Here is a 25,070-nt window from a genome sequence, read left to right on the forward strand (position 1 = left end):
ATTAGTTACCGTAACTAATCCGAGTTAGAACTGGGTTCTGTACCCAGGCGTCCACGTTCTGGTTGATCATCCCACCACCTAAAACTTTTGGCTTTTGAGAAAACTAGGAGTATAGAAAGGGTTCAATTATTTTATACTTTCCTTGGACTTTGGCAGGGGCCGTTCAATTGTAACTGTTTTGAAAGAATTTTTTTTAATTAAATTTTTGGTAATTTAAGAGCATGGGATTGGGGACAGATGGGTGGTTTTTACAACCTCTTTCCCATTTTGATGCTTTACTGGGGCATTCTGTTAGCATCTTCTGTCTCTCATTCTCATCAATAAGATGAGGAAAGTGGGATACGAAGGCACAGGAATATTTTAGGAATAAACTTTGGTAATATTGATTAATGTGCCTTGCTGACTGTAGAATGTAGTTGGAGAAGGTGACTCTTAGGGACCATTCACTGGGTGCCTTCTGGGGTCCCACATTGTGTCAATGCTTTATATACCTGCCCTGCTGTCTCCTCTCCCCAGCTCTGTAAGGTAGGCCTCGTCATCCACGCTTTAGAAGTCAGGAAACCGAGTGACCAATTTATATGTATCACCCTAGCCCCGCTACTCAGGAAATTCAGTACCGGTTCAGTACAAAGAGATTCATATCACAGGTGAAGCGGCTAACAGCTTAGTGGGAACCAAACCTGAAGTGACCACGGCTCCTCATGGCATAGACGGTTTATGTCATTATCAACTGAACACTGACGCTTTGCCCCTTTGTTGAGTCTCCATCTGAATTTCTCCCTGTCCTCAGATGATGGGGTACAGCGTAACTGTTTAAGAAGGCCCTCCGTAAAATCCTGAAGGTGGAATAGATCATTCCTCTTAAGAAGGTGCTTTGTAAAGTCCTGAAGGTGAAAAGCAATTCACGAAGATGCTCCCTTTATTTACAGTGTACTCTTAATGCCTTGATGTTTCTATTGCAAAAGTCTTCATAATGAACCGTGACTTAATAAACCCCTGATGCCTTACCACCTCCAGGCAGTGGGTAACTTTTAGCCCTTTTGTCTGAACATATTTGTAGCACACAGCAAAATCTCTCATTTCCTAAGGCCACGGGCCTCTGGTTTTATAATGCCAGTGTCACACGGTGAGGCTTACTCACGTTTATGAGATGGGAGTAGGTTCATGCCACATAACAGATGAAGCTTGCACAAATGTGACATGCATTTCAGGCAGGAAGCTTGCTTAGCTGGGCTTAACTTGTTAGGGTAGAATTTAAGATTTACAGGGAACTAAAATTTAAATTTTTTTTAATGTTTATTTATTTTTGAGACAGAGAGGGACAGAGCATGAACGGGGGAGGGTCAGAGAGAGAGGGAGACACAGAATCCGAAACAGGCTCCAGGCTCCGAGCTGTCATCACAGAGCCCGACGCGGGGCTCGAACTCGTCAACCGCGAGATCGTGACCTGAGCCGAAGTCAGACGCTCAACCGACTGAGCCACCCAGGCGCCCCAGGGGAACTCAAATTTTAGATGATGACAATTCCTTGTATATTTTCTGGTACAAAAATGTACCAATGGTTTTCTTTTGGCTTATCGTATTTGATAACCATGATAGCATTGGCATCCTTACTGATATTCATGAGACCATGTAGCTGGCACAGGGTGGGAATACATTTTGAATTAAGGATCCTTCCACTAGTCGTTATGTTTGCAGTAACCAACAGTGAGAAGTGGTTCAATTTTTTCCATTCTTGTTTGCCTAGTGACATTTGGAATTTTATGCAGCATTTATAATAAGAAGTAGCAAGTTAGTTGGAGGAACAGAAATGTGATTCAGGTTCAGGAAGAAGAATGGGTCGGGAAGGACAGTGCATCATTTTGCAAGATGTAATACAGAAACCTCAATTGAGAACAATAACAAAACAGCAAAAGATAGCGTTTTTATAGTTGCAATCTAGAAACCACCGTAAGTAGTTCTACGGAAGCCTACCCCATTAGAGCCTGCGGTCCAAGTCATCTTGGCCCTGAACTTCACTAGGAAAACAGCATTGGTCGGTAACAGGAAACACCATCCAGACCCAGTGAACAGACTCCGCAATTTTCTGTGCGTTTTTGACAACCACCAATCAGAAATGATGGAGCTAAAATGGAAAACAGACCCTTAAGTGGTCAGACAGATGAGGAGGTCATTCTTGGGCCAAATGAAGGGGTTGACCAGGTCCTCGGGACCCTGTGATACACAGCACACGTTTGCAGTAAGATGGGAAGAAGAGAGCCAATCAGATCGGGCACTCTGAGCACAAGGCCGGGTGGTTGTGGAGCTGCGCAAAACTCCAGCAAACTGGAAAGAGGATGGGATCTATTGTCTCTGCAACAAACAAAAATGCGAGTATTATAGCATTAAAAAAATGAGTCGAATGACTGTCTTTATTACTTTCAGAAGTGTTAGCAAGACAACCATTGTGGTTTGTAACCCACTTGAGGACCGTGACATTTGTCTTGTTACCCTCTTGCACGGAGTCCCCAAGGTGTCACAGAGACACCTGCGGGAACCCAGTGTGTGAGGCACAGCTAGAGAATTTGCAGCGCATTAGAGAGCTAGATGGGTTACTTACGACCCAATAAATATATACTGTAAATCTAAATAGCTTTCAAAATATGAGAAAGAATCCTTGGGTGAGATATTTATTATAGGCTGGAAAAATAAACCAAGACGTCGTAGAGCAGAGTTCAAAATTAGTTCCTGGCCAACGATGTTGTTACCCAGTTCCGATGTGTGGTAGTTTTTCCCGTACTGTGAAGTAATTTCCCAGCACCGTCTGGGTGTCCTACCATTCGACTCAATTCGGACACTATTTACCAGGAGAGAGCATCGGATCTCACAAGTGCAAGGGTCAGCTCTACAAGCCTTCTGCCCCACCTCTTGCCACTTCAGGTTCTGATCTGAAGTCCAGTTCCTCACCTGTGCTTCGGAACCTCTGGTTACCAATGGAAAGTTCCAATGATCGCTGCCCTGGGCTCAATTACTTTGCTAGTGGGGCTCAACAGAACTCAGAGAAACATTTTATTGACTAGATTACTGGTTTGTTATGAAATGACCTAACTCTGGAGGCGATACACCAGGCAAGGTCTGGGGAAAGGCACAGAGCTACTCCGTGCCCTCTCTGAGCCCTAAATCTCCACATGTTCACCAACCCAGAAACCATCTGAACCCTGTCCCTTTTGGGGTTTTATGGAGGCTTCGTTACATAGGCAAGATTGATTGAATCATTGGTTATTGGTGATTGAACTCTGTCTCCATCCCCTCTCCCCTCCCTGGAGGTCAGGGGTGGGCTGAAAGTTCCCTATCTTCTAATTATGTGATTGGGTCTCTAGCCAACTGGCCCAGAGGTGCCTCATTAACATGACAAAAGGCATCTTTACTGCTCTTGACACTTAAAAAATTCCCATGGTTTTAGAAGCTGTGTGTTAGAAAGAGGACAAAAACCAAATATGTATTTCTTACGAGTCACGATATCACAATGGCAGTTCAGGTTGATGACTTAAGATATGGGGTCCAGGGTAAAAAAAAAAAATGATAAGGGGAGGTCAGTGGTCCTACTACCCAGCTCTAGTCCAAGGAGGCCCCCAGGCTCTCGCAGACCCCCAGATTCCTCGAGGGCAGCACAACGTCCTCAGTTTTGTGTTATGACTCCTGATTTCTGCGATGCGTTAAAAAACAACAACAACAACAAAAACCACACACTGTGCCTAAGACACAAAACCTGTGTGTTAAACTTCACCCAACAAGTAGGTAACTAAGTGCCACCTATGCTTAAGCACCGTCATCGGTTTCAGGAAGAGCAATCTGGCAAACACAAGGTCACTCTCAGAGCCAGAGCTCACCTGGGTAGACCTCAGACGGAGTCTGGGAGAGGACTTTCATTTTGTAACACATTTGTTAACAGGCAACGTCCCTGTCCCTTAAGTGCTACTGTTAAATATGATGACGATGTGAAATCTCCTAGCACAGCCCCCTGTCCCATGAGCAGCTGCCTGTGTATTCACCCATTGATTCCTTCCTTTACTTATTCATGCATTTCCCTCTGGCCACTGAAGCCCAGTGCACCATAGAATTGCTGTCCTACTACAAGACAGATTTGCCATTGGTTGAATGGCTTCTCTGCCAGGCACACTGTTTTGTTCCTTGGCATCTACAGGCACTTTCAATTAATTTACAAATGCCTTCCACTGATGATCTCAGCTGGCCTCACAACTGCCCTGGGAAGTGAATAGAGCGAGTGTTTTTCTAGCTACTTTATAGGTAGAGACAGAGGCTGAGAAGCAGCGTCTTACTTGAGACCGCATGGCTCCTGGGGCAGCAGCACGGAGCCCTTCACCTGGCCGTGATCCCATCACCTGTGGACCCATCGCCTGGCATAGGGGCTGTCCCTGCAAGGAAATGGGACATTGCACATTGGAGAAGACTCGAGATCCATTTCTCTCTGACACTCTCTAATTTTACAACCGGCTTATCATTTTACAGCATGTAGGGCATTTTTATCAAGTGCTACAAAAAACTATCACCTATTTTTATTTTCTTTTTTCTTTTTCTTTCTTAAGACAGAGCATGGGTGGGGGAGGAGCAGAGAGAGGGAGACACAGAATCGGAAGCAGGCTCCAGGCGCTGAGCTGTCAGCGCAGAGCCCGAGGCGGGGTGCGAACCCACGGACCAGGAGATCATGACCTGAGCTGAAGTCGGACACTTAACCGACTGAGCCACCCAGGCGCCCCTCATCTATTTTTAAAAAGCAGTTTCCATCTTACACTTTTCCCCCTGTAACCTGTGATAAAACCAAGTATTAGAAATGACGTGTTATAAACGGCAGTCTCAGATGATATGGACAGGGAAATCTGTTTCTATCAAACTTGCTTATGGGAAGTTCTGCTGGGGGTTAGTCTTTGCTGGTCCCAGGATTCAAGCTTCGGAAAGAGTTGAGAAAGATCAGTGGGGATTCTCTGATTGTGTGCTCTGCCCCAGGAAAGCTTTTCTCCCTTTCCCACCCCCGCTGTCTGCTTTATCCTTGCCCAAAACCATGCTGCACAGTACCTGCCCGTCTCTCCACAGCCCAGCTCTGGATTCCCTTCTCAGCATTGCCGGGCCTGATTTTTTCCCCCTTTTATATACCAGATTCATGTTCATGGTGGCTTCTCTGTCTCAACATCTCTTTCCTTCCCTTCTTCTTCCTGGTTTCTTCCTTTACCCTCCTCTTTCCGCTTCTCCCTTCCTCCCTCCCTCTGGCTTAGAGAATGAGCACAAGGCAATAAAGCCACCAGTACCTTGTACCCATGTGAAATTTACTGGAATAATATTACTTAATTGACAGATTAAAATGGCCTAATTCTATCTCCGTGGAATCCATATCTTGCTTATAGACCCACCGTTCCAGTAGGGATAGTAATAGATCTATATGATGTTCTCGACCGCTGTGTTTTCAATTTTGGCACCTGATTCACAGGCAGATACAGTAGTGTGCGCTTGGCCAGACAGCTTCTATGTAACTTCAACACGTGATGGGGAGTTTTCATTCCCATGCGTTCAGATTAAAGTCAGCACTGATTTCTACCGGATTAATTTTTAACATCTGATCATATATTTCTGTAATGGAGTTGAGAGACTCCCCAGATGTGATGGGTTCAAATCTAGAATGGGAGGGACCCGAGGGAGGGGGGACCTTGGAGAGAGCAGAGAAGCACACATGTTTGCACACTGACGTTCTTAACCTTCCGATTCCCCCTACCTCCAGGGTGGCCAGGATCAGCTGTGCGTGTCCAGGTGGCCGGTCCCCGTAACGGCCTGTTTTCCCTTGCAGTGTGGCACGGTGGACCAGGGCCTGTACATGAACCTGACCGAAAGGAGTCTGCAGGATGCTCAGAAGTTCATCCTGATGCACGAGGTGGTCCAGCCTGTGACCTCGGTGCCCTCTTTCATGGAGGACAACAGCCGCTTTTCCCACGTGGCCGTCGACGTGGTGCAGGGCAGGGACATGCTCGTCCACATCATCTATCTGGCCACAGGTAGGAGTTGGCGCCTCCCCTGAAGAGTTTCCTAAGCCTGAGATTTCTACGTCCAGCCGCAAGTCGGTCTTCTTTGTCACCCAACAAAACCCACGAACCAGCCTTGTCTTCGTCATCCTCTGTGTTTCTCGTAGGAAACTTAATTTCACTCTTTTTACATTACATTGGCCATGATTTTAGTTGGGAAGACAGCGCCTGGTTTCTTAACTGTCATTTCTTAAGTGCTCATAAAATAAGGCTTTTCTTGGCAAGACCATTTTCATTTGTATAGTTTAAGACAATGCAATTGGAGGGCATTGTTGGGTGCAATATTATCCTGGGATTATCATAATGATTTTCAATGGATTCAAACAGTGCTCGCAAGATATTCCTGGTGTAGGATGTAGATAGAAGAATTTTGAAGAATATGTTTGGAGGCATAAACAACAAAATACTTTGAAGAGAAACCGGCAACACTATCAAATTATAGATGACAGCTAGACATGTCTAGTTTCCAAGGTAACTGGGTACTGGAGGCAGGCGTCTGGCACAGAAAGGGTGCTTGAGACCAGCCTCAGTGACCGTGTCTCAGTCTGCACACCTGTTCAGCTTTTCCTTGCCTTCAGGTCCTCCCGTGCAGAGTCCCCTCACCACGGAGCCCGCCCCCATCCTTACATCCTCTGTCCAGTGCCCTGTCTAATGACCCCTTTCTCACAGAACACAGTTTCTGTTGTCTTTGTTGTTTATAATATCTCATACCCACTACTGGTTGATTTTATTCGGGAAGTCACCAACATTTATTGAATTTTTACTATTTTGCGGTTCGTATGAGCACTGATGAGTCAGATGGTGAACAGACTGGCAACATCCTGCTCTCCTGGGGACAACCAAACATCAGCCAGCCGCTGAGGGGAAGGACCGAGAGAGTGATTGGCTTATGCCGTGAATATGAATAGAGCCATGGGCTAGCAAGAGGCGGGGGGCTCCCATCCTTGGCTGTTGAGGGTTGGTCTCTCCCAGGAGGTGACATTTAAGCTGAAAGCTGACTAAGGAGAAAGACCTGGCCTTTCAGGACGAGGGAAACAGCGAAGGTACAGGAGTGGTCAGCTGGGGGCGGTGCCCCTGTGTTGTCAGGTAAGGACAGGGATGTCACTGTGGGATTGACAAAGGAGGCCATGAGTGCCTCTATGGTCAGGAGCAGGAAGGAAGTTAGGTGGAACACCCATGATGAATAAGGCTTGGAAGAGAGAGGATTGATATGGTATCCTAAGGGATTGGGAGTTCAAGTTTGTGGTGTTTTTTAAGAGGAGACAGAATTACCATTGCAGTGTGTGTCTTGCTCGTTAGAGCATAAGAAGAAATCAAGTCTTGGTTTCTGCCATTTTTATCCTTAATGCCCCACAGAGGGCTGGATGTGTGGCCGGTTGAGGAATGAGTGAACTGGACCTTTCCAGAAGTTTCCCTAGTGTTTCTTCATAAGTGTTCTGGTTGGTGCCACGGAGAATAGAGTCATCTTGGAACTCCAGGCGGCTGTTGAGTCCCTCATCCGTACCTGGGGGTGGGGGTGGCGAAGGGAGATGAGGCTGGTCGGTACAGAACAGGGGCCTCAGCCTAAGCATTCTGACCTTTCCACAACCAAGGCCCTAACAAGGTGGGATTTGCTTCCTTGTGTTTATAATGATTTGTAGCGAGCTTCTGAGGGTTTCTGATGGCACTCTCGTTGTCCTTTAATTGTGTCTGGTGTCTTAGTTCAGGCTGCCGTGACAAAATACCATAGATGGGGTGGGGGTGGAGGGCTTAAACCACAAATCTACTTCTCACCCTTCTGGAGGCTGGAAGTTCAAGATCAAGGTGCTAGCCAATTTGTTTTCTGGTGAGAGTCCTCGTCCTCATTCAGTCTCCGTAGATGACCAACTCCTTGCTGTGTCCTCACACGCTGGAAACAGATCATCTCTGTTGTGTCTCTTTAAAAGAGCGCTAATCCCATTTATGGAGGCTCCACCCTCACGGCCTAATGACCTCCCAAAAGCCCCGCCTCGAAATAGCATTGCTTTGAAGATCAGGGCTTCAGTATGAATTTTGGGAGGACGCACACATTCAGTCGTTAGCAGTGAGCCACTTTTTCTACCACTTTTTAAAACTTGCCCACAGGAATAAAATACTTGAAGATCTTTTTTAAATTTTTGTAAGTTTACTTATTTATTTTGAGAGAGAGATGGAAGAGTGTGAGTGGAGGAGGCGCAGAGAGAGAGAGAGAGAGAGAGAGAGAGAGAGAGAGAGAAAGAGACAATCCCAGGCAGGCTCAGCCCTATCAGCACGCAGAGCCCGATGTGGGGCGTGAACCTACGAAACCCTGAGATCACGACCTGAGCCGAAATCAAGGGCCGGACGCTGGACTGACCGAGCCACCCAGGTGCTCCTTGAAGATCTTTATTGCAGACAATAAGCTTGCGCAGAATCTAAATCCAATCACAACAGATCAATTTGGGTAAATTGTGAATTTAAGATGAAATTATGGTCAACGTCCGTGGCTTTTTAAAGAGTATATCTTTCTAGAAACTTGCTTGCCCCTATCTGTTTTGAGTGACCTCCTGATTGGGCTCCTGCTCTCCCCTGAACCCCCTCCCACCTCCTCCCACAAGGCAGCTAGGGGATTAGCTCCGGACTCGGTTGCTAGCTACCCGGGTTGTCCCCTCTCCAGGTTTGCAAATCTGAGGCTCGTTAACAATGCACCATGTGCCATTCAGCGCACGTGTCTTACAGAGGTTCCTTTTTTTTTTGTTGTTGTTCTCCACACCTGATTCAGATTTTAATCTATAATTTACAAATTCAGTCATGGCATCCGTCAAGATGTCGCTAACGGGAACCACAGGCTGAGGTTACGGGGGAAGAAGCCACACCACAGAACTCTCCTGCAGCTTCCACGTCTCACTAGTCCGGGTTTTGTTAAACTCAAAAGAAGAGGACTTTCCAGGGGGTGAAGGTCCCCTCCAACAGAGAAATAACCAGGGCTACGTGGGGTCCTAACATGAGCAGTCCTCAAACCATGTGCAGGGATTTGGAGCAGATGCTCGGACAGTTCCAGTGGTGGCTAGATGCATAGATGGTATTTAAGTTTGTTTAGACTAGCTTGATAATTCTAACCGTAGGACTAATATCAATTACAAATTTCATGTCTCAGGCAAGTTCTGGATCTTTTCATGCATCTCTTATAGCACTGACTAATCCCTTCTTTTGTACGTTTTAATTTAGAATAAAATTTAGTTTTAAATGGTATTATTTTTAATGATCCAACATACAGGTTTCTTTTATTTTCCCAAGGAATTGAAATGTATAAGTGGAATATTAGACAAAATATTCCAAAATGCGAGTCTGTTTTTACTAAACCTGCTAAGAGCCGAGCAGTTCCTGACAGGTAGGGGTGATAAAGATTAGAGATTTTGACTTAAAATTCTAAAGGCTGATGTTGATGTGGTCTTTTATTTATGTCTTCCCAGTAGAGTCCCATCAAGGCAAACCAGGAACATCCCTCCTTTTTGATATTAAAGCTAATACTGAGCACACGTGGCTGGGGCCCTTCCAGGTCCATTGCAGCACCTTCTGGATCTTTACCCAGGAATTCATAAATGCTCACCTGGTAGAGGATGAGGGTAGCACTGACAACTAGCGAACATGAAGCAGAGTGCTTCCTAACTTGCTACTCAAGTCAACTTGATATCTTGGGTTTGGGAATCCAGGTCTGGTGCTAAGTGTATTTTCTCCCCCTGCCCCTCCTTGATTTTACCTGAATTAACAGGCATTGGAGACAACCCGCCAATGGCCACTTGAAAGTTGGTTTATTTTATTTGTCAGCATTATCTAAAAATCGACGCGAAATAGACCTTGGCCATACGGTGGTTCCTGGTACTTCTCGCAGCTTGAATGTCTCATCCCTGCTGCCCGCCGCCCCCCTGAGTCCACCGGCCTTCTCCAGACAAGCCCTGGTCTCTTAGCTATAGCTCGCGTCTCTGTCTTGTTGAAGATCCAGCCAGGCAGGGCTAGGCGCATTATCTGGGCCATGACTGTGCTGCTGTTTTATAAGTTACCTCTTTGAAGGGCTTCTCGGAGCAAGAGGCAAATTGGCATATGGCAACTCCTTTAGAAGTTGTTCGTCCGGACTTGCTAAGTGACCGAGTCTCACGTGCACACAGCTGCTCACTTTCTCTCCGCAAAGATAAAATTAGAGCCCTGTTGACCACTCATGTGTTCCGCGGCTCTCCTCCTTACTTGACCCGCGAATGCCATCGTTTCTGGCACTTCTGCCTCCGTGGCATTCCTTTGCTGGATTCCGTCTTTCCTGCTTGCCCCTCATGTGTGGCTATGACTCAGGCCCTGCCCATTGTCACGGTGGTTCTAGTCTATGCTGCCTCCCTGCAAATACCATTTAGTTTCAGGGGTTCTACCATCCCTTCCTGGACGAAGTACATTCCTTGTATTTTGACCTTGCCTCAGTTCCAGTGTGTCTGTAGTTGAATGTGTATCTTTATTGCCCAGATCTGCTTCTGTTCCTGTATATTCTCTCTCGTTCTTGTTCAGGCAGCACATCCTGGAGTTTCAAACCCTCTGCCCCCTCTGTGAACCATCCGTTTTACTTTTCCAAAACTTATTCCCTTAATTCAGACCCTTGTTATTTCTAGAGTACTGTATTTTTGTTGTTGTTTATTTACTTTGGGGGTGGGGGAGCAGAGAGAGACAATCCTCACGTGGAGCTTGAACCCGTGAACCGTGAAATCGTGACCTGAGCCGAAAGCAAGAGTTGGCACTGAGCCACCCAGATGCCCCTAGAGTACTATTTTAAATCAGCGTTTGTTCCACTTGAGAATGGGTAAGACCTTGATTCTGATTCAGTATAGCGAGCTGGGATTATTTGGACCGATAAGAGAACTAACATCAAATTACAAATTTTATTTCACTTTTAAAATTTTATTTTTATTATATTTTATTCAAGTACAGTTAACACACAATATTACATTAGTTTCAGGTATACAACATAGGGATTCCACAAGTTTCTACCTTATGCAGAAAGCTGGGATTTCTAACAGGCTCCCAGGTGAACTTAACGCTGTCCATTTCTGGACCATATTCAAGCCGTGCAGTTCTGGATGAAATAATAATTTTGACCTAGAATCTCTCTATAACAGATGTATCTCACCTCTGTCTGTGGTTAGGCACTGACATCACTGTGACTGGTGTCTAATTGTTTGTGATGCAGATATAAAATCTGTGACCCAACATGAGCCTAACGGATATGTTCACTGTTCCTTTCAATAGCTACTGTTACGATTTGCTAACTCGTCTGAGAACATCTGGTACTTGCTTTGACAGAAAATGTTGAAGATGCAGCCAGCTAGTACAGAACGATTAACATTATCAGGCAAAAAAAAAAAAAAAAAGTCAGAAATCATCTGTAATAGAACTTGGTGGTCTAGACAAGGGGCCAGCAAAGTTACAAGGAACGATTTCTCCAAAAACAAAAAAAGGAAGATTGGGTCTGAAAATTTCAAAGCACAACAAGTTTCAGCAATATTGATTCAGAGTAAATGAGCACTGGATAGAGCCAGGTTAATTTTTAAATCCCAAAGATAAAGAATTATTGAGGAGAAAAAATAATGCCAGGGGTCTCTTTTACAAGCCCCAGACAAGACCCGTTCCTGCTTAGATTCCACCAAACAGTTGATAGAGCAGCTTTGAGAAATAATGGAGAGTAAAACAGAGCAGTGGAAGCCTGAAGAGCAGATTGCAAGCACAGCGATGTATACAATAACTGGAGGAAAATTAAATGTGACTCGAGGATTTTATTCTAGGATAATCTTTCCTTCAAAAGTAAAGGAGGATTCACGGTATCCAGTGTCCGTGATTCCTACCTTAAAAACAGAAAACCTTGATTTCTAGCCAAAGGAAGAAACATCAGAAGAGAAACGTCAGGAAAGAGGTCATGGGGAAAGGATGGGTGTTGGGATGAGAATCCGTTTTAATTTCGGATGAAGAGAAATGAAGATGCCCTATAGGACCTGACGGTAAGGGTAAGCAAGGGCTGTGAGAGTTCGTGGAGCACAGCATGCTGGGACAGCTGAGAGAAGCCTGTGAATTGGACATCGCTCGGAGCGTGTGCTCAGCTTCTCTTGCCTTACTTTATCCTGGGCCTTCAGCCATTCGCTGTCTCAGCCACCACCATGGCTGATGGGTTCCCGGCAGGACCGTGGGATTCTTCCAACTGATGCCTACTGGCTGGTGGCCAGGCGCCCCCTGCCACCTCCGGACCTGGATGAGACATCGTGCCACTCGCATGGGGTCCCGCTTCTCACGCAGGTGCAAAAGGGACGGGGAGATGCCCTCAGAAAGGCAGGGAGCTCAACTCCCTGTGAGGTGAGCTTCACCCAGTGAGATGCGGGGCATGGGAAGAAACGAGCTGATGAGTTTCGCTTCTCTTTTCCCCTCCGGTGGGCTGTCCGAGGCAAGTAGCCAGGCACATGTCTCTTTGTAGCTTGACGTAAGGGAGTGGCCCCAGGGTGACACCTCACAGGGCATTCCTTCCCATTCCTTCCTGCTTCCTTTTTTTTTTCTTTTAATATTAGTTCCTGGTGTACAATATACTCTTCTTTTCTTCCTTCACACACGCAGCCCTGGGGTTGTCCCCCTAATCATGCATTAACTCTTAAGCCTGCTTCACGCTCTGTTTTCTAGGCAATCAGAGTCAGGGAGACTTCACTCAACCCCGTAGAGCTGCATGGCTACAAACATAGGCAGACATAGAAGAAGAGATGAGCTCTATAGACCATGTTGAGCTACTCAGATTTCAACCTATAATCACTCAAGAATAATAAAACTGAACATTTTGTTTTTGTTGTTTAATTTTTTTTAATGTTTATTTATTTTTTGAAAGAGAGAGAGAGACAGAGCATGAGCAGGGGAGGGGCAGAGAGAGAGGGAGACACAGAATCCGAAGCAGGCTCCAGGCTCCGAGCTGTCAGCACAGAGCCCGACGCGGAGCTCGAACTCACGAACCGTGAGATCATGACCTGAGCCGAAGTCGGACGCTTAACCGACTGAGCCATTCAGGCACCCCTAACACTGAACGTTTTGTAAAGAAAGGAAGTAACATGAAGCAATCAGTATTTCCAGCTGTCACTGTCCATAATTCCTGGAGAATGAATTGGAGGGTAGCCCCGAGGATAGAAATGGGAGAATTTGGGTCTAGAGCATCAGTATAATTTTGCTGCAAGATTTGCCAGTTATGCGAAAGCAATCGTTATAGGGACATGTCATTTCACTGCAGTTGTGTATTGAAGACTGGTCTGTGCTCAAGGCTACTTAATTCAAAATCGACGTCCAGGAGGAGATGGGTGTGGCGGGAGTGGCTAACAGACTGGCAGCGGTGGGGTAGACTGAGGCATGCACTTGTAACTGGGGCGATATTGCCCCTAAGGAGGCAGACGTTGATTCCTGAGTGACAAAAATATCTTACCTTTATCCACAAAGCACAGATATACACGCACTGCATAAGCAAAAACATATATATATAACTATATATTTATGTTTTATTTTATATTTATATTTTTTATATATTATATATAATTAATTACAGATTAATTATATATAATATATTATATACTTATATATAATATATTATATATATTTATATTTATATATGTTATATTTATATATTTATTTTATATTTATATATTTATATTTATATTAATTTTATATTTATATTAATCTTATATTTATATAATAATTTATATTTATATATATACAGTAGCATATATATACATATAGTGTATATATAGTCTTTATATATATGGTGTATATATAGTCTATATATATATATATATATATTGTATATAATACATATAGTGTATATATAGTCTTTAGTATTAAAATTTCCTGTGCTGGAGGACAAGTACAGAAAAAAAAAACCCAAAACTGTGAAGAGTCTCCTTGTCAGAGAGATAAAGGAAAAAACATTTGAGAAACACTGTTCTTGGGGATTTTTGTGGAGAAAAGTTAACAGATTTAGTGTATGTTCTGGAAGTATGTAAGGATGAGGAAATGGATAAGATCACTAGTAACTCCTGATTTGTTTGCTGTGGGCAGGACAGTGATTGCTGACAACCTTTTCTAAGAAGGAAGAACTGGAAATGTGGGGCCCCGATTCCCTGGAGAGGGTTGAGCTGTGAACACAGTAGACTCCCAGCCAGGAAGAAGCTCGTATTTCAGAGAGAGGTACAAACCACAAAACGGTTAGGTTAAATGTCGGTTGGGGGAAAAGTACAGCACAAAGAAGGAAGGAGGGAGGCCAGATTTCAGCGTTAACAAGTCATTTGTAAGGGAAACAAGTGGGATCCATTGTGTTTAATGGTTTTTAGGAAGTAGGAGGTAGAGGCTAGAATTCCACTTCCAAGGACTTTCATGTTTTAGAAAGTGCCATTTTGAGTCTTTTTGGTAGAGATTAGACTCCATGAATCTGACTTTAGAAAGTTTGCAGCTATTGATGGGAATCGTCTCACTGAGAAGGCCCACTGTGCAGGAGAAAGGGTCACTGAATGGGTGACATTCTGAGGGCCACCAGAGGTTGGGGTCAGATAATAACCCCAGGGAGGAGAAAGGAGACGCCTCAATGCAGATGGGACCCCAGCACTCATGCTTCCTGTGGCTTTTCCATGAGTACCGTGGAGAAAATATAGCCAGTGAGTGGCTGTATCCTACCCTCCCTTTCTTCTCTTTCAAATATATTTTCAATATAGAATAGAATATAGAATATGTATTTATTGTTACTTGCTACCAACCATTATTAAAATTCAGAAATCAGTAATGATAAAATAATTGCAGGGAATAATAGCAGTGTAGGAAAATCCCAATTGAGCTTGTAGAAAAAACAGAGAAAGAAACAATGTTCTGCGTACTCTAGAAATTTCTCCTGTAAGAGTAACGATTGGGGACTAGCTTATTAGCAAATGCAAAAATCCCATTCCAGACGTTATCTCCCTGGGTACAGTTCCTTCCAGTACCTTCTCTTAAGCCCTGCAGTTCCCCTTTTGTAGAGAGGAACATGACGCTGCTGAGTGAAGGACAGGCCCCAACAGTCCCTAGGACTGAAGTACACAAGACTTGAGAGGCTCTAGGGAGATCCCTGTGGGCACTAAAAATTAAGTCATTCATTTCTGTGGCCATTATCACCCACTGTCTCCCTCACGATTTACAGTCGGTGTCACGAGCAAGCGTGAAGTTGTGCACATCTTTTGTTGGGAAGATTTTGCAACAGTCACCCCTAATTCTGTCCTTCTCGTTGGACATCAAAAATCCAAACTTAATCTGAACATGCTCTATGTGTGTCTGTTTGTGTAAGGTGTTCCCATAGGCTAGAAGGAAGCATTCTGTAGTTTGAGTGTTCCTCAGATAGAATTTAACAAATTTTGAGTTTAATGATAAAATAACTGCAGGGAATAATAGCCGTGTAGGAAAATCCCAACCACCCGGCGTTATGGGTGAAATTGTGTCCTCCCAAAAGACACGGTGAAGTCCCAACCCACCCAACCCACCATTATCTCAGACTGTGAGCTTACTGGGAAATAGGGTCTTTGCAGGTACAAGTAGTTAAGATTAAGCCCCATAGGAGTCAGGTGGACCCTTTATCAGATATGCCTGGTATCCCTATAAGAGGAAGAGAAAGACCCACATAGGGAGAATGATGTGACCACACAGACGGAGACCGGAATGAACAGCCACAAGCCAAGGAGCACCAATGATGGACAGCCACCACCAGAAGCTGGGAAGAGACAAGGAAGGATTTTGCCCAGAATCTCAGGGAGTACAGACTTCCAGCCTTCAGGACTGCGAGTCAATACGTTTCTGTACCTTAAGCCATCCAGAATGTGGTATTCTATCTCAGCAGCCCCAGGACACTAATCCACCTGAGGGTACTTGGCCACTTTGCATCTGACCTTGCAGCCAAACGTCAGGTGTGTAGCCTGGCCTTCTCCTGTTCCGCTGACATTTCTCAATGACCAGAACTCAATGAACAAAATTTGCATTTTTGTATTAGTTTATGTGAAGCCCAATTAAAATGGAAAGTGTACTGTTGAAAACAATTTAAAAACGCCAAGCCACTTAAAATGGCTTAAGAACAACTAATTGTTTTGCTTTCCTAAACACAGGAGCGTTCGTTCTTGTATTTTAAGACGTGTTGTTTTTAAACATGTTTTCCGAATAATTTTAGTTGCTTACGCCCAGCTCCCCACCCACACAATAATAAGTTCAATGCTACCACTTAGTGGCTGTCCCGGTTTCCTCTAAATGTGATGCAGTCCGCCCCGGCATCTACGGAGTGGCCCATTTTCCTGCTCTTTTCTTCTCTGCCTTCTCTCCCCCCACCTGTCGTGTCAGAGACCCTGCTGAGTCTTCTACTCTTCCTCTTGCTTGTTGCACATGATCAGCATTGATTGCAAGTTGCCTCAAGTAGTAAAGTGCTGTGGTCTGTGGGCGGAAGAAATACACACCATTTCTCCTCACCCCATGTCTTCACATAAATCCCGACTGATGCTCACATTTGACGTATCTCGTTAAGGTTTCGTGGTCGTTACTAGAGTTGAAGTACGATAGCCTCCCGTTCCCAGACCTACTGTCCTCCTGTTTCTACAGATATCTGGGTAGTATGCCTAGATCGTTTCTGTGGGAGAGGATGTCAAACCCCAAAGAGGTTTTACTGGTGTCTGCCCAATGCCCCACGTCTCCACTGCTGCACAGGAACAGAGGAACCCTTTCTCCCTGGAGACTTTGCGAGGCAATGATATCAACAACGTACCGTATCTCTTCGCTCTTTCCTCCTTCCTCTCTTTGTACCGTGACCTAGATGCGTGTTGTTTTCCTGACATGAGGGACAAACACACAACATGTCAGGAGAGTCCTCCAGCCACCCTGCAGGCGGTGAGGTGGCTGTGTCTCTCCCCCAGGGGGTGCCACCTCCGACTCAGTTGTTCCAGACCACTGGGGAGCCTTCAGGAATCCCTCCAGAAGCAATTGACGCGGACCTCTGAGCACAGAGGATCGGGATGAGGTTTTGTGTTTCCTTTGAGAAGGCAAGGGACAGAAGTTTAGAATGCCGGTGCGCATCCACGCTGCAGGCGGGCATTAGAGAGATATGTGAAATTGCTGTCAACGGGCCTAACATGGCCATTGTCTCCGCTGTTCAATCAGAAAAAATAAATTGTCGTCAGTACTATAAAATCTGGAATGGTTGGCTTCTGTTACGTTAGCAAATTGAATCTGTGCGCTAGGAAAACTCGGGTTCCACTCAGATGGCCAGGGTGCCGTCGGTCGTCTTTTGTCCCTTGAAAGGAATGTTGTCTTCAGAGTAAATCTTTCTGTAATGATTTCATCTAACACAATGGCCGTGGTCACGGGGGCTTTGCAGAGGCGGCAGGTCATTGGGCCACAGCGGAGACCCATCTGATCAGGCCGTCAGATTCCTTGTAGGGTTGTCTACGCCTTGGTTTTAAAAATCTCCCTTTTTCAGTCTTTGCGCAAGCATCTCCTTGCTAACCTGTAGAGACAATGTTTGCCCAGCAGCGATGGCCAGTCGCTGCTGAGCAGATTTAAGCCTTGGCCTCTAGGTCATTAAATTCTAGAAGCAGATAGCAGGCCCTCAGAAGGACTAGGAAGGACTAGGTACAGTCTCCACTGCATGAGAAAATGTCATTAACAGGGACATTATATACAGGCTTTCGTTCAGAAGCGGTCACACAGCAGAGGGACCGGAAGAAAAAACACCCCATCGTTTCTTCGCACGTTAGCCTTCCAAAGAGGAAGTGTGGATAGAAGAATCCCTTGGTGTGAAAGGGATCTGACGGACCCAGGAGTGAGAGAACGCCCAGGTAGAGGGAGCCAGGCACACCTATTAGTGTCCCCGCTGGAAGCCATTAGAAAAAGTGGGCTGTCCCCAGATCATCATGGCGGATTAACGCAGCGTACTCCCTTCCACCAGGAAGTCTGCAGCCAACTGCGATTTGAGTGAACAGCCTGATACGGTGGCGCAATTACTGACAGTGCACGTGTCTGCAAACAAACCTGTGGTGGATGGAAGGAAACAGTATTTGTCATTTGCAGAGATGTCAACAGAAGAATTTCTTTTAATTTTTGTCCTCCAAGAAATAGCATAGTTTCACAGTGAGATGAAAAATCTGGTCACTTGTTGGTTGGCTTATAGAATTTTCATCCCTCTTTCCTTTTGAAACACGAGAGATGGGCACACGGTTGCTTTTTAAATAAGGTATTTTACGGTCTTTAAATAGAATTGCCCGTACAAAAAGATGTTGCAGCGTTCTTATCAAGGAACCATATAATTCTCATGGTGTTAAGGAGGGGGTGGTGTTCCAAGCTGATGTCCTTAGGGGCCAGTGCTTCCCTGACTTGACTTACCTGTTCAATAAATAAGTATGGGGGAGAGGAAGGGGGAAAAAGTTACAGAGAGGGAGGAAGGCAAACCATAAGAGACTCTTAAATACTGAGAATGAACTGAGGGTTTATGGGGGGAGAGGGGAAAGTGGGTGATGGGCATTGAGGAGGGCACCTGCTGGGATGAGCACTGGGTGTTGTAGGGAAACTAAGTTGACAATAAATTATATTTAATATAAAAAATAAAAAAAATAAAACTTAAAAAAATAAGTATTTGCTCAGAGAAGCTGAGGACGTGACTGTTACTAATGGAACCTTGTAGGAAGAATGGAGACAGCTGAACCGACCCAACCCTAAGTCGAGAAAACCTGAAATGATAATTACATAGGCAGTTACACATCTAGGCCAAAGAAAAATCAATGTGGAATAAAAGTTCCTTCCCTCGTTTTGCCTTGGATGGCCTTAGGAAATGATAATAATTGCCAAATGTGCAGGTAGGTGGAAAGTGAGAACCTGTCTGTCCATCTGTCCATCCAGCCATCCTTCTCATCACCCAGCCCTCCCCCGCACTGTCATTACTTTACCCCAAATATGAAAAAAACAAACAAAAAACAACCTCTTCTTTTGGTTTTGTGTCACTCTTTAAGAGCATTCAATGCAAATTAGTTAAATTTCTGACCGATCACTTTGTGGATTTCTAAAGACTACAGAAGCTTAACTCAGTGTGAAATTAAAAAAGAAAAATTAATGTTTATTTTTGAGAGAGAGCAGAGAGCACGCGCAAGCAGGGGAGGGGCAGGGAGAGACACACACACATAATCTGAAGCAGGCTCCCAGCTCTGAACTGTCAGCACAGAGCTGACATGGGGCTCAAACACACAAACTGTGAGATCATGACCTGACCCAAGCTGAAGTCAGATGTTTAGCCAACTGAGCCCCCCAGGCACCCCTTCAGTTTGAAACTTTTAAAGCATTTTGAGATTAAAACAATGTCCAGGAGGGCGGTTCTTGTCATCTGTTTTTAGTCTGTTTTTAAAAAAAATGTTTATTTATTTTGAGAGGAAGAGTGAGCAGGGGAGGGGCAGACTGAGAGGGAGAGAGAGAACCCCAAGCAGGCTCCACACTGTCAGCACAGAGCCCAGTGTGGGGCTCAATCCCACGGACCGTGAGATCATGACATGAGCCAAAATCAAGAGTCAGACACTTAACCAACTGAGCCACACAGGCACCCCATGTTTTTAGTCTAACTATTGTGCTCCCAATTGGGTATAATGAAACTGATTGAATATATGATCTTTTTTATTTGAGGAAAGAAACTTGAGTTGGAAAAAAGGAAAGGAGAATTTGCTCAAGGAAAATTTGTTTCTTCACCTAGAAAGTATGCGAGAAGCATTGTTACCATGTGAGGCTAAAATACTGAAGAGTTGTCTGCAGTCAGTAAGAGTCCCTTAGAATGACCCTGACCTAAGGCCAGTAGAAGTTGGTTTGCACACTCTCAGAACAGATAGGAGGTTTTAGAGGCCTCAGTTTCCACCTATTTGTACCAAAAAGTAAATATTCCACTAATTAATTGTCTGAATACTCAGATACATTTATGGGATTTTGGAAAAATAATTTAAAAATTCACCGTCAGTATTGAAAGAGATTAATTATCAAGGTAGAAGCCTCATTGATATGGTCCTCATTGATATCATCACTTAATTAATTTTTAAAATCTGATCTTCAGCAAAAGATCACTGGTTCAATGTGAAAAATAGTGGTCCTGACTTGTCCTTGATAAATTGGGTCATCTTCACAATGAATTGCTGCTCCTTGAGTTAAACAATAATTTTTTTCTTTCCTTTGGAAATTTTATAGATTGCACAATGTTGGTATTTTTTTAAATACTGGTGTTCAGCATTAGTTTATTTCTGCGTGGACTGGATAAGAGCCAGTTGTCTTGGTGTTTCCTGAATTGCTGTCCTGTGGTGATCCGCCTGGCAGTTTGTCTTCAGGAATCTCTAACTTTTGAAGGTGGGCCCTTAACCCGCACCTCACCTCTGGGTTCCTCAGATTCCTTCCGGGCCTTAGGCACCGAGCATGCTGGGAGCAAGAAGACGCAGGCTCAGTGCCGGCTCATCTCACCCTGGCTCTGGACTCTCTCCTAGTTTTAGTGACAGAGCCTTTGACATCTCTCCCGAGCGGTGATCCAGTCTTTTCTCCAGTGTCTGGGTTTTGTCCTGTGTCCTCTGACACATGGCCCTTCCAGGAATCAGGGGGCTGCTCGTGGACCCTGAGGCTGGCCCTGCCCCATCTCCGGACAAGAACCTGTTGTCCCTCGCCCCCGGTCCCGTGTTTCCTGCTGTCTGATTGGGACCCTCACCATGGCCTTCAATGTATAACTGGTTTTAGGCTTTGACTGTCTCTCAAATAGTCAAGTCTTAGTTATGGAAAAACAGTGTATTTTGTTAGGACTCATAATTTGCCTTCTTCGTGATTGAGAACTGGGCTGGGATGCCACGTAGATCACAAACTAAACCCATGGAAGATTCGGAGAGCCACACTGGAAAGTCAGCGTGGAAGCCAGAAAGCTGAAGGGCTCTGGAATCTGCCCATCAGTGTGGGGCCTATGATCTCAGAAGTGTCACGGGGAGAGCCCATTTCCCTACGCGGGGACATTTGAGAATACATGTTACACCTGCCCGTTGGATCCAGCTAGGGCTTTCCTGCCCCTCAGATATTTGGTTCCTTATCTCACATCCCTGTTTCATGCTTTTGGAGGTCCACACTTGTCCCCATAACTTCTGTTAAGAAATCCCTGCTCTTCCATTCACAGAGTCCCATCTATGCTCAGGTGGAATATGTTTCTCGAGCTGTCAGCGCATCTCGAAAGATAAGATGGCTGCCTGGTGGGGAAGGATGGGTGGGTCGTCCTAAGAGGAGGCACAGAATATGGAAAACTGAAAGCTATAGAAAGATATGGGGGCTTTTGAAAGGTGAGAAATTTAAATTCGCTGGAGTTGTGGGTGGAGAGACAGGAGATAAAGCTGAAAGATAGGATGTGCCACATTGAAATTCTTATCCTAACAAATGAATTCAGGATTTCAGATGCATGAACAGATTAGAGCCAAAGGGGAAGAGACATGACGGGGTTTCGAATATGGCGAGTTCCAGTTGCATGGGGGCGGTCTGGTAGTTGGAAATCCTTTTTTTGAAGCGAAAGAGAAAAGTTTGGGTCAGTAATAGAGACCTCAGCTCAGCTCTGAAGCCATAGGAATGGATAAGGTCATGCCTGAAGAAAGTGCATGAAAATTGTAGCTACCAAATAGCTTGACGCATCAGCTACGAGTTCGTAATTAGTATAATGTAGCAATTCAGAAAAATGACAATTTTTATTCCATTGAGTAGCGAGCTCTCTTTTTTTCCCCTTTTAAATTAATGTTGCAAAAGTACAAAAGTGCTTAGCATAGATTTTTCTCAACCATCCCGGCTCACACTAATGGGACCAGACGCAGTGTAAATTTCACCACTGGGGTGACAGGGTGATTTAGACTCTGTGTTCCTGCCTGGTGACTGTCAAAGAAGGGCGGCCGACACTGCCAGCCGGGTGGCTGTTTTGTAATTTAGATACAATAAATCTAAGGCGAGTAATTTCCTTCTGGAAACTTGAATTGCCTCCTTAGCGGGAAGATGAGAGTTAGATTTAAGTGGTGTGGTCAGAGGGGAGTTTTGAGAGGACACCCAGAGGGCTGGATTGATCGCTCTCATTTTAAATGTAATACTGTTTTTATTCACGAGAAACTCCAGTGATAAACTTCCTATAAGCATCGGCCTATGATTTTGCATACTTTAAAGGAGTATGTGGTCTGGTGTGGTTTTCTGTAAGGCGGTAGATGCTGTTGGCTCAGAGGTAGGATCTCCCCTCCAGCTTTGGGTGTGGTGAGGACGGACAGAGGCAGGAGCCTGTTCAGTTTAGACGACACTTGAGTAGGGCTTATAATCCACGAGCTGGAAGTGGCAAGACAATAATTCTAGCGGATTCTTACGTAATGTGCCCCGCGTGCCAGGCATCGTTCAAGCCCTCTGTACAGAGAAGCTCACCGCGTGGTCCCCAGCCTGTGAGCTGGACCCCAGGGTGAAGGAGATGCAGAGGGTGACTGGCCTGCTCTTGGCCAGGTGGCCTGTAAGTGTTGGAGTCGGGAGTCTAACCCGGGCCGTGGGGCCCCAGGGTCCACACTCTGAACCCTGCGCTCTCCTCGAACACCTACCGTGTGCCAGGCACCGTTGCAGATGCCAGCGAGATCACAGTGACGAAGACCAGCTACGTCCTCCAGGACCACTGTCCCTGGAACTTATCAACCCAGGGCGAGATGTGGGAATATGGTTTAAAATAATACTTAGGGGTAGAAGAATGTCGCATACAATTTATGACTAAGAGGCTTCAACTGGCTAGCGTATTCTTGGGAAAAAGAAAATAATGCATTAGTTGAATCTGATAAAATGAGTTAATCAAAAGCTCCATTTTAAGTGTATAGTAACCACGAAGCCCTGTTTTCCTCTTTAAATTCCCTTGTACTATATAAATGCAATGCTGAGCTCCCACTGCCAAAACCAGTTTAATTCATTTGCCCAATTACAAGTTAAAAGAAAGAACTTTCATAACATATTAGCTGTCTGCTACTTTGGGATAATGAGCAGCTGAATTGATGAACTTTATGTAATGATCTGTTGCTATGGCAACATGCTGCCCAGTGAGTGGAAGAGGGCATTTCATCATTACTTCACTGATAATGGTTGGAACAGTAACGGATGCAAATACAAAAGGTTTTCTTTTACTCCACGGCAACTCTGGGTCGATGAGACAAAACAATAAAACGTCTCTTGGAAACAGTGGCAGAGAATCAAATAGAGTCAAATGCACAATTGGAAAGACAGTAATTTAGCTTTCCAGGTTCGTGGTCTTAGTGTCCACAGTGAATCTCCAGCCCAGTCGCAGGTAACCATTGTCAGAAGTGCCCTGTGTCCGTTCCGTGGGTTTCATTTCTGTACTGGATTCAGCACACAGCAAGCTCACTAATGAACACTCCCTTAAAATACGATAACACGTTGAGATGTCACAAGAGGAGAATGGAGTCAGGCTTACATTTAACCATCCAATGGTTTGCAATAAATAATCTCTGCATCTTTATTCCACATTTGTCTGAACCAGCCCTTTCTTTGCTTTTTATGACTTTTTTTTTTTTTTACAAAACACAAAATTATGTATAACTCCACCCTTTAAGTTTTTTTGTACCTTAGAGGAAATATGTATTTATTGTGTGTTTTGGAAGTGCTTCAGACTGCTGTTCTTTTTTTTTTTTTAATTGTTTTTGAATGTTTGTTTTTGAGAGAGAGAGAGAGAGAGAGAGAGAGAGAGAGGTGGAACAGGAGTCGGGAGGGGCAGAGAGAGAGGGAGACACAGAATCCGAGCTGTCAGCACAGAGCCCAATGCGGGGCTCAAACTCACGAACCTCGAGATCATGACCTGAGCCGAACCGGGCGCTTAACTGACTGAGCCTGGCTGGTGCCTCCAGGCTGCTGTTCTTAAGAAGAATCCATTTCTCTGACACTTTTTTCAGTGTTCAGTGTTCTCAAATTCATCGAATTAAAGCCGCTCTACACGTAGAGCATAAGGCATTTTACTTTAAGCTTAATTGTTTCATTGTTCAGGCTTTAGTGAATTGCAGAAGGTTGTCTGATCGTATGCAAGCATGAAAATTCAAAAATGATCATTTTTATTTACAGCAGTAGTAACTGTTCTGAGCTGCCCACGTTTTTCTTTTCCTTCCCTCTCTCCCTCCCTTCTTCCTTCCTGCCTTCTTTCCTTAAAAAAAAAAAAAAAGAAAAGGTGTATTTTCATAAACTTTTGAAATTTTGGTGAAACTAAAGTTCTAGAAATCCTTCAAAAAGAAATTCATTATAATCAGCGCCCTTTTCCTCAGGTACCTGAAAGTTCATTCTTGAGTGCTCATTCCCTTCTCTCTGATGTTCCCCCAAAGAGCAGGAGAGCCTTTAGCGTAAAGGTCGTGAGTAACAGCACCGTCTATGTGAATTATTTTATAATGCTTATCAAAATGCATCCATTTTTCACAATGTTCCATGTCCTATATCATCTCTTGCTGCTTTACTAGCCCGGGATCAAACGTATAGGGGATTAAGTGAAATAAATGGAAGTATTTGAAAATACTAGGCTCTAACTAATATGAATCTTACATTGTGATCATACAAGTCAGACCTATAATTTATAGTGCCTTTGCATTTCAATTTCAATCATGACCTCTTAAGGGAATGTGGAAAAATAACTCATGGTCTAGTTTTGAAATTGCTTTAAACAAATTATCTGAAGGGCGAAAGTCCGTTTTTTTTTGTTATTTTTTATTTTTGTATATCCTACTCTTGACATGGAGTCCCTGTGCCAGCTTGCATCATAACGAAGATAACGAGTTCCACAGATTGGGTGGACTAAACAAACAGAAACTTCTTTCCTCTTTCTTTCTTTCTTTCTTTCTTTCTTTCTTTCTTTCTTAATGTTTATTTTTGTCTTTAAGAGAGAGAGAGAGAGCGTGAGCAGGGGAGGGGCAGAGAGAGAGGGAGACACAGATTC

General features: G+C 44.5%; 1 protein-coding gene across 5 annotated transcripts in view; it reads left to right on the forward strand.

Annotated features, from left to right (window-relative positions):
• SEMA5A (semaphorin 5A) overlaps nucleotides 1-25,070 on the forward strand; it is a 474,080-nt gene that overhangs the window by 330,693 nt on the left and 118,317 nt on the right. For all 5 annotated transcript variants that reach the window (XM_042953245.1, XM_042953272.1, XM_042953279.1 and 2 more), the window contains one exon: nucleotides 5,836-6,040. In XM_042953245.1, the coding sequence (XP_042809179.1) occupies nucleotides 5,836-6,040 (205 nt within the window). The remainder of the gene's footprint in view (nucleotides 1-5,835; nucleotides 6,041-25,070) is intronic.

This window comes from Panthera leo, chromosome A1 (genome assembly GCF_018350215.1).
Source record: "Panthera leo isolate Ple1 chromosome A1, P.leo_Ple1_pat1.1, whole genome shotgun sequence".
Lineage (NCBI taxonomy): Eukaryota > Metazoa > Chordata > Mammalia > Carnivora > Felidae > Panthera > Panthera leo.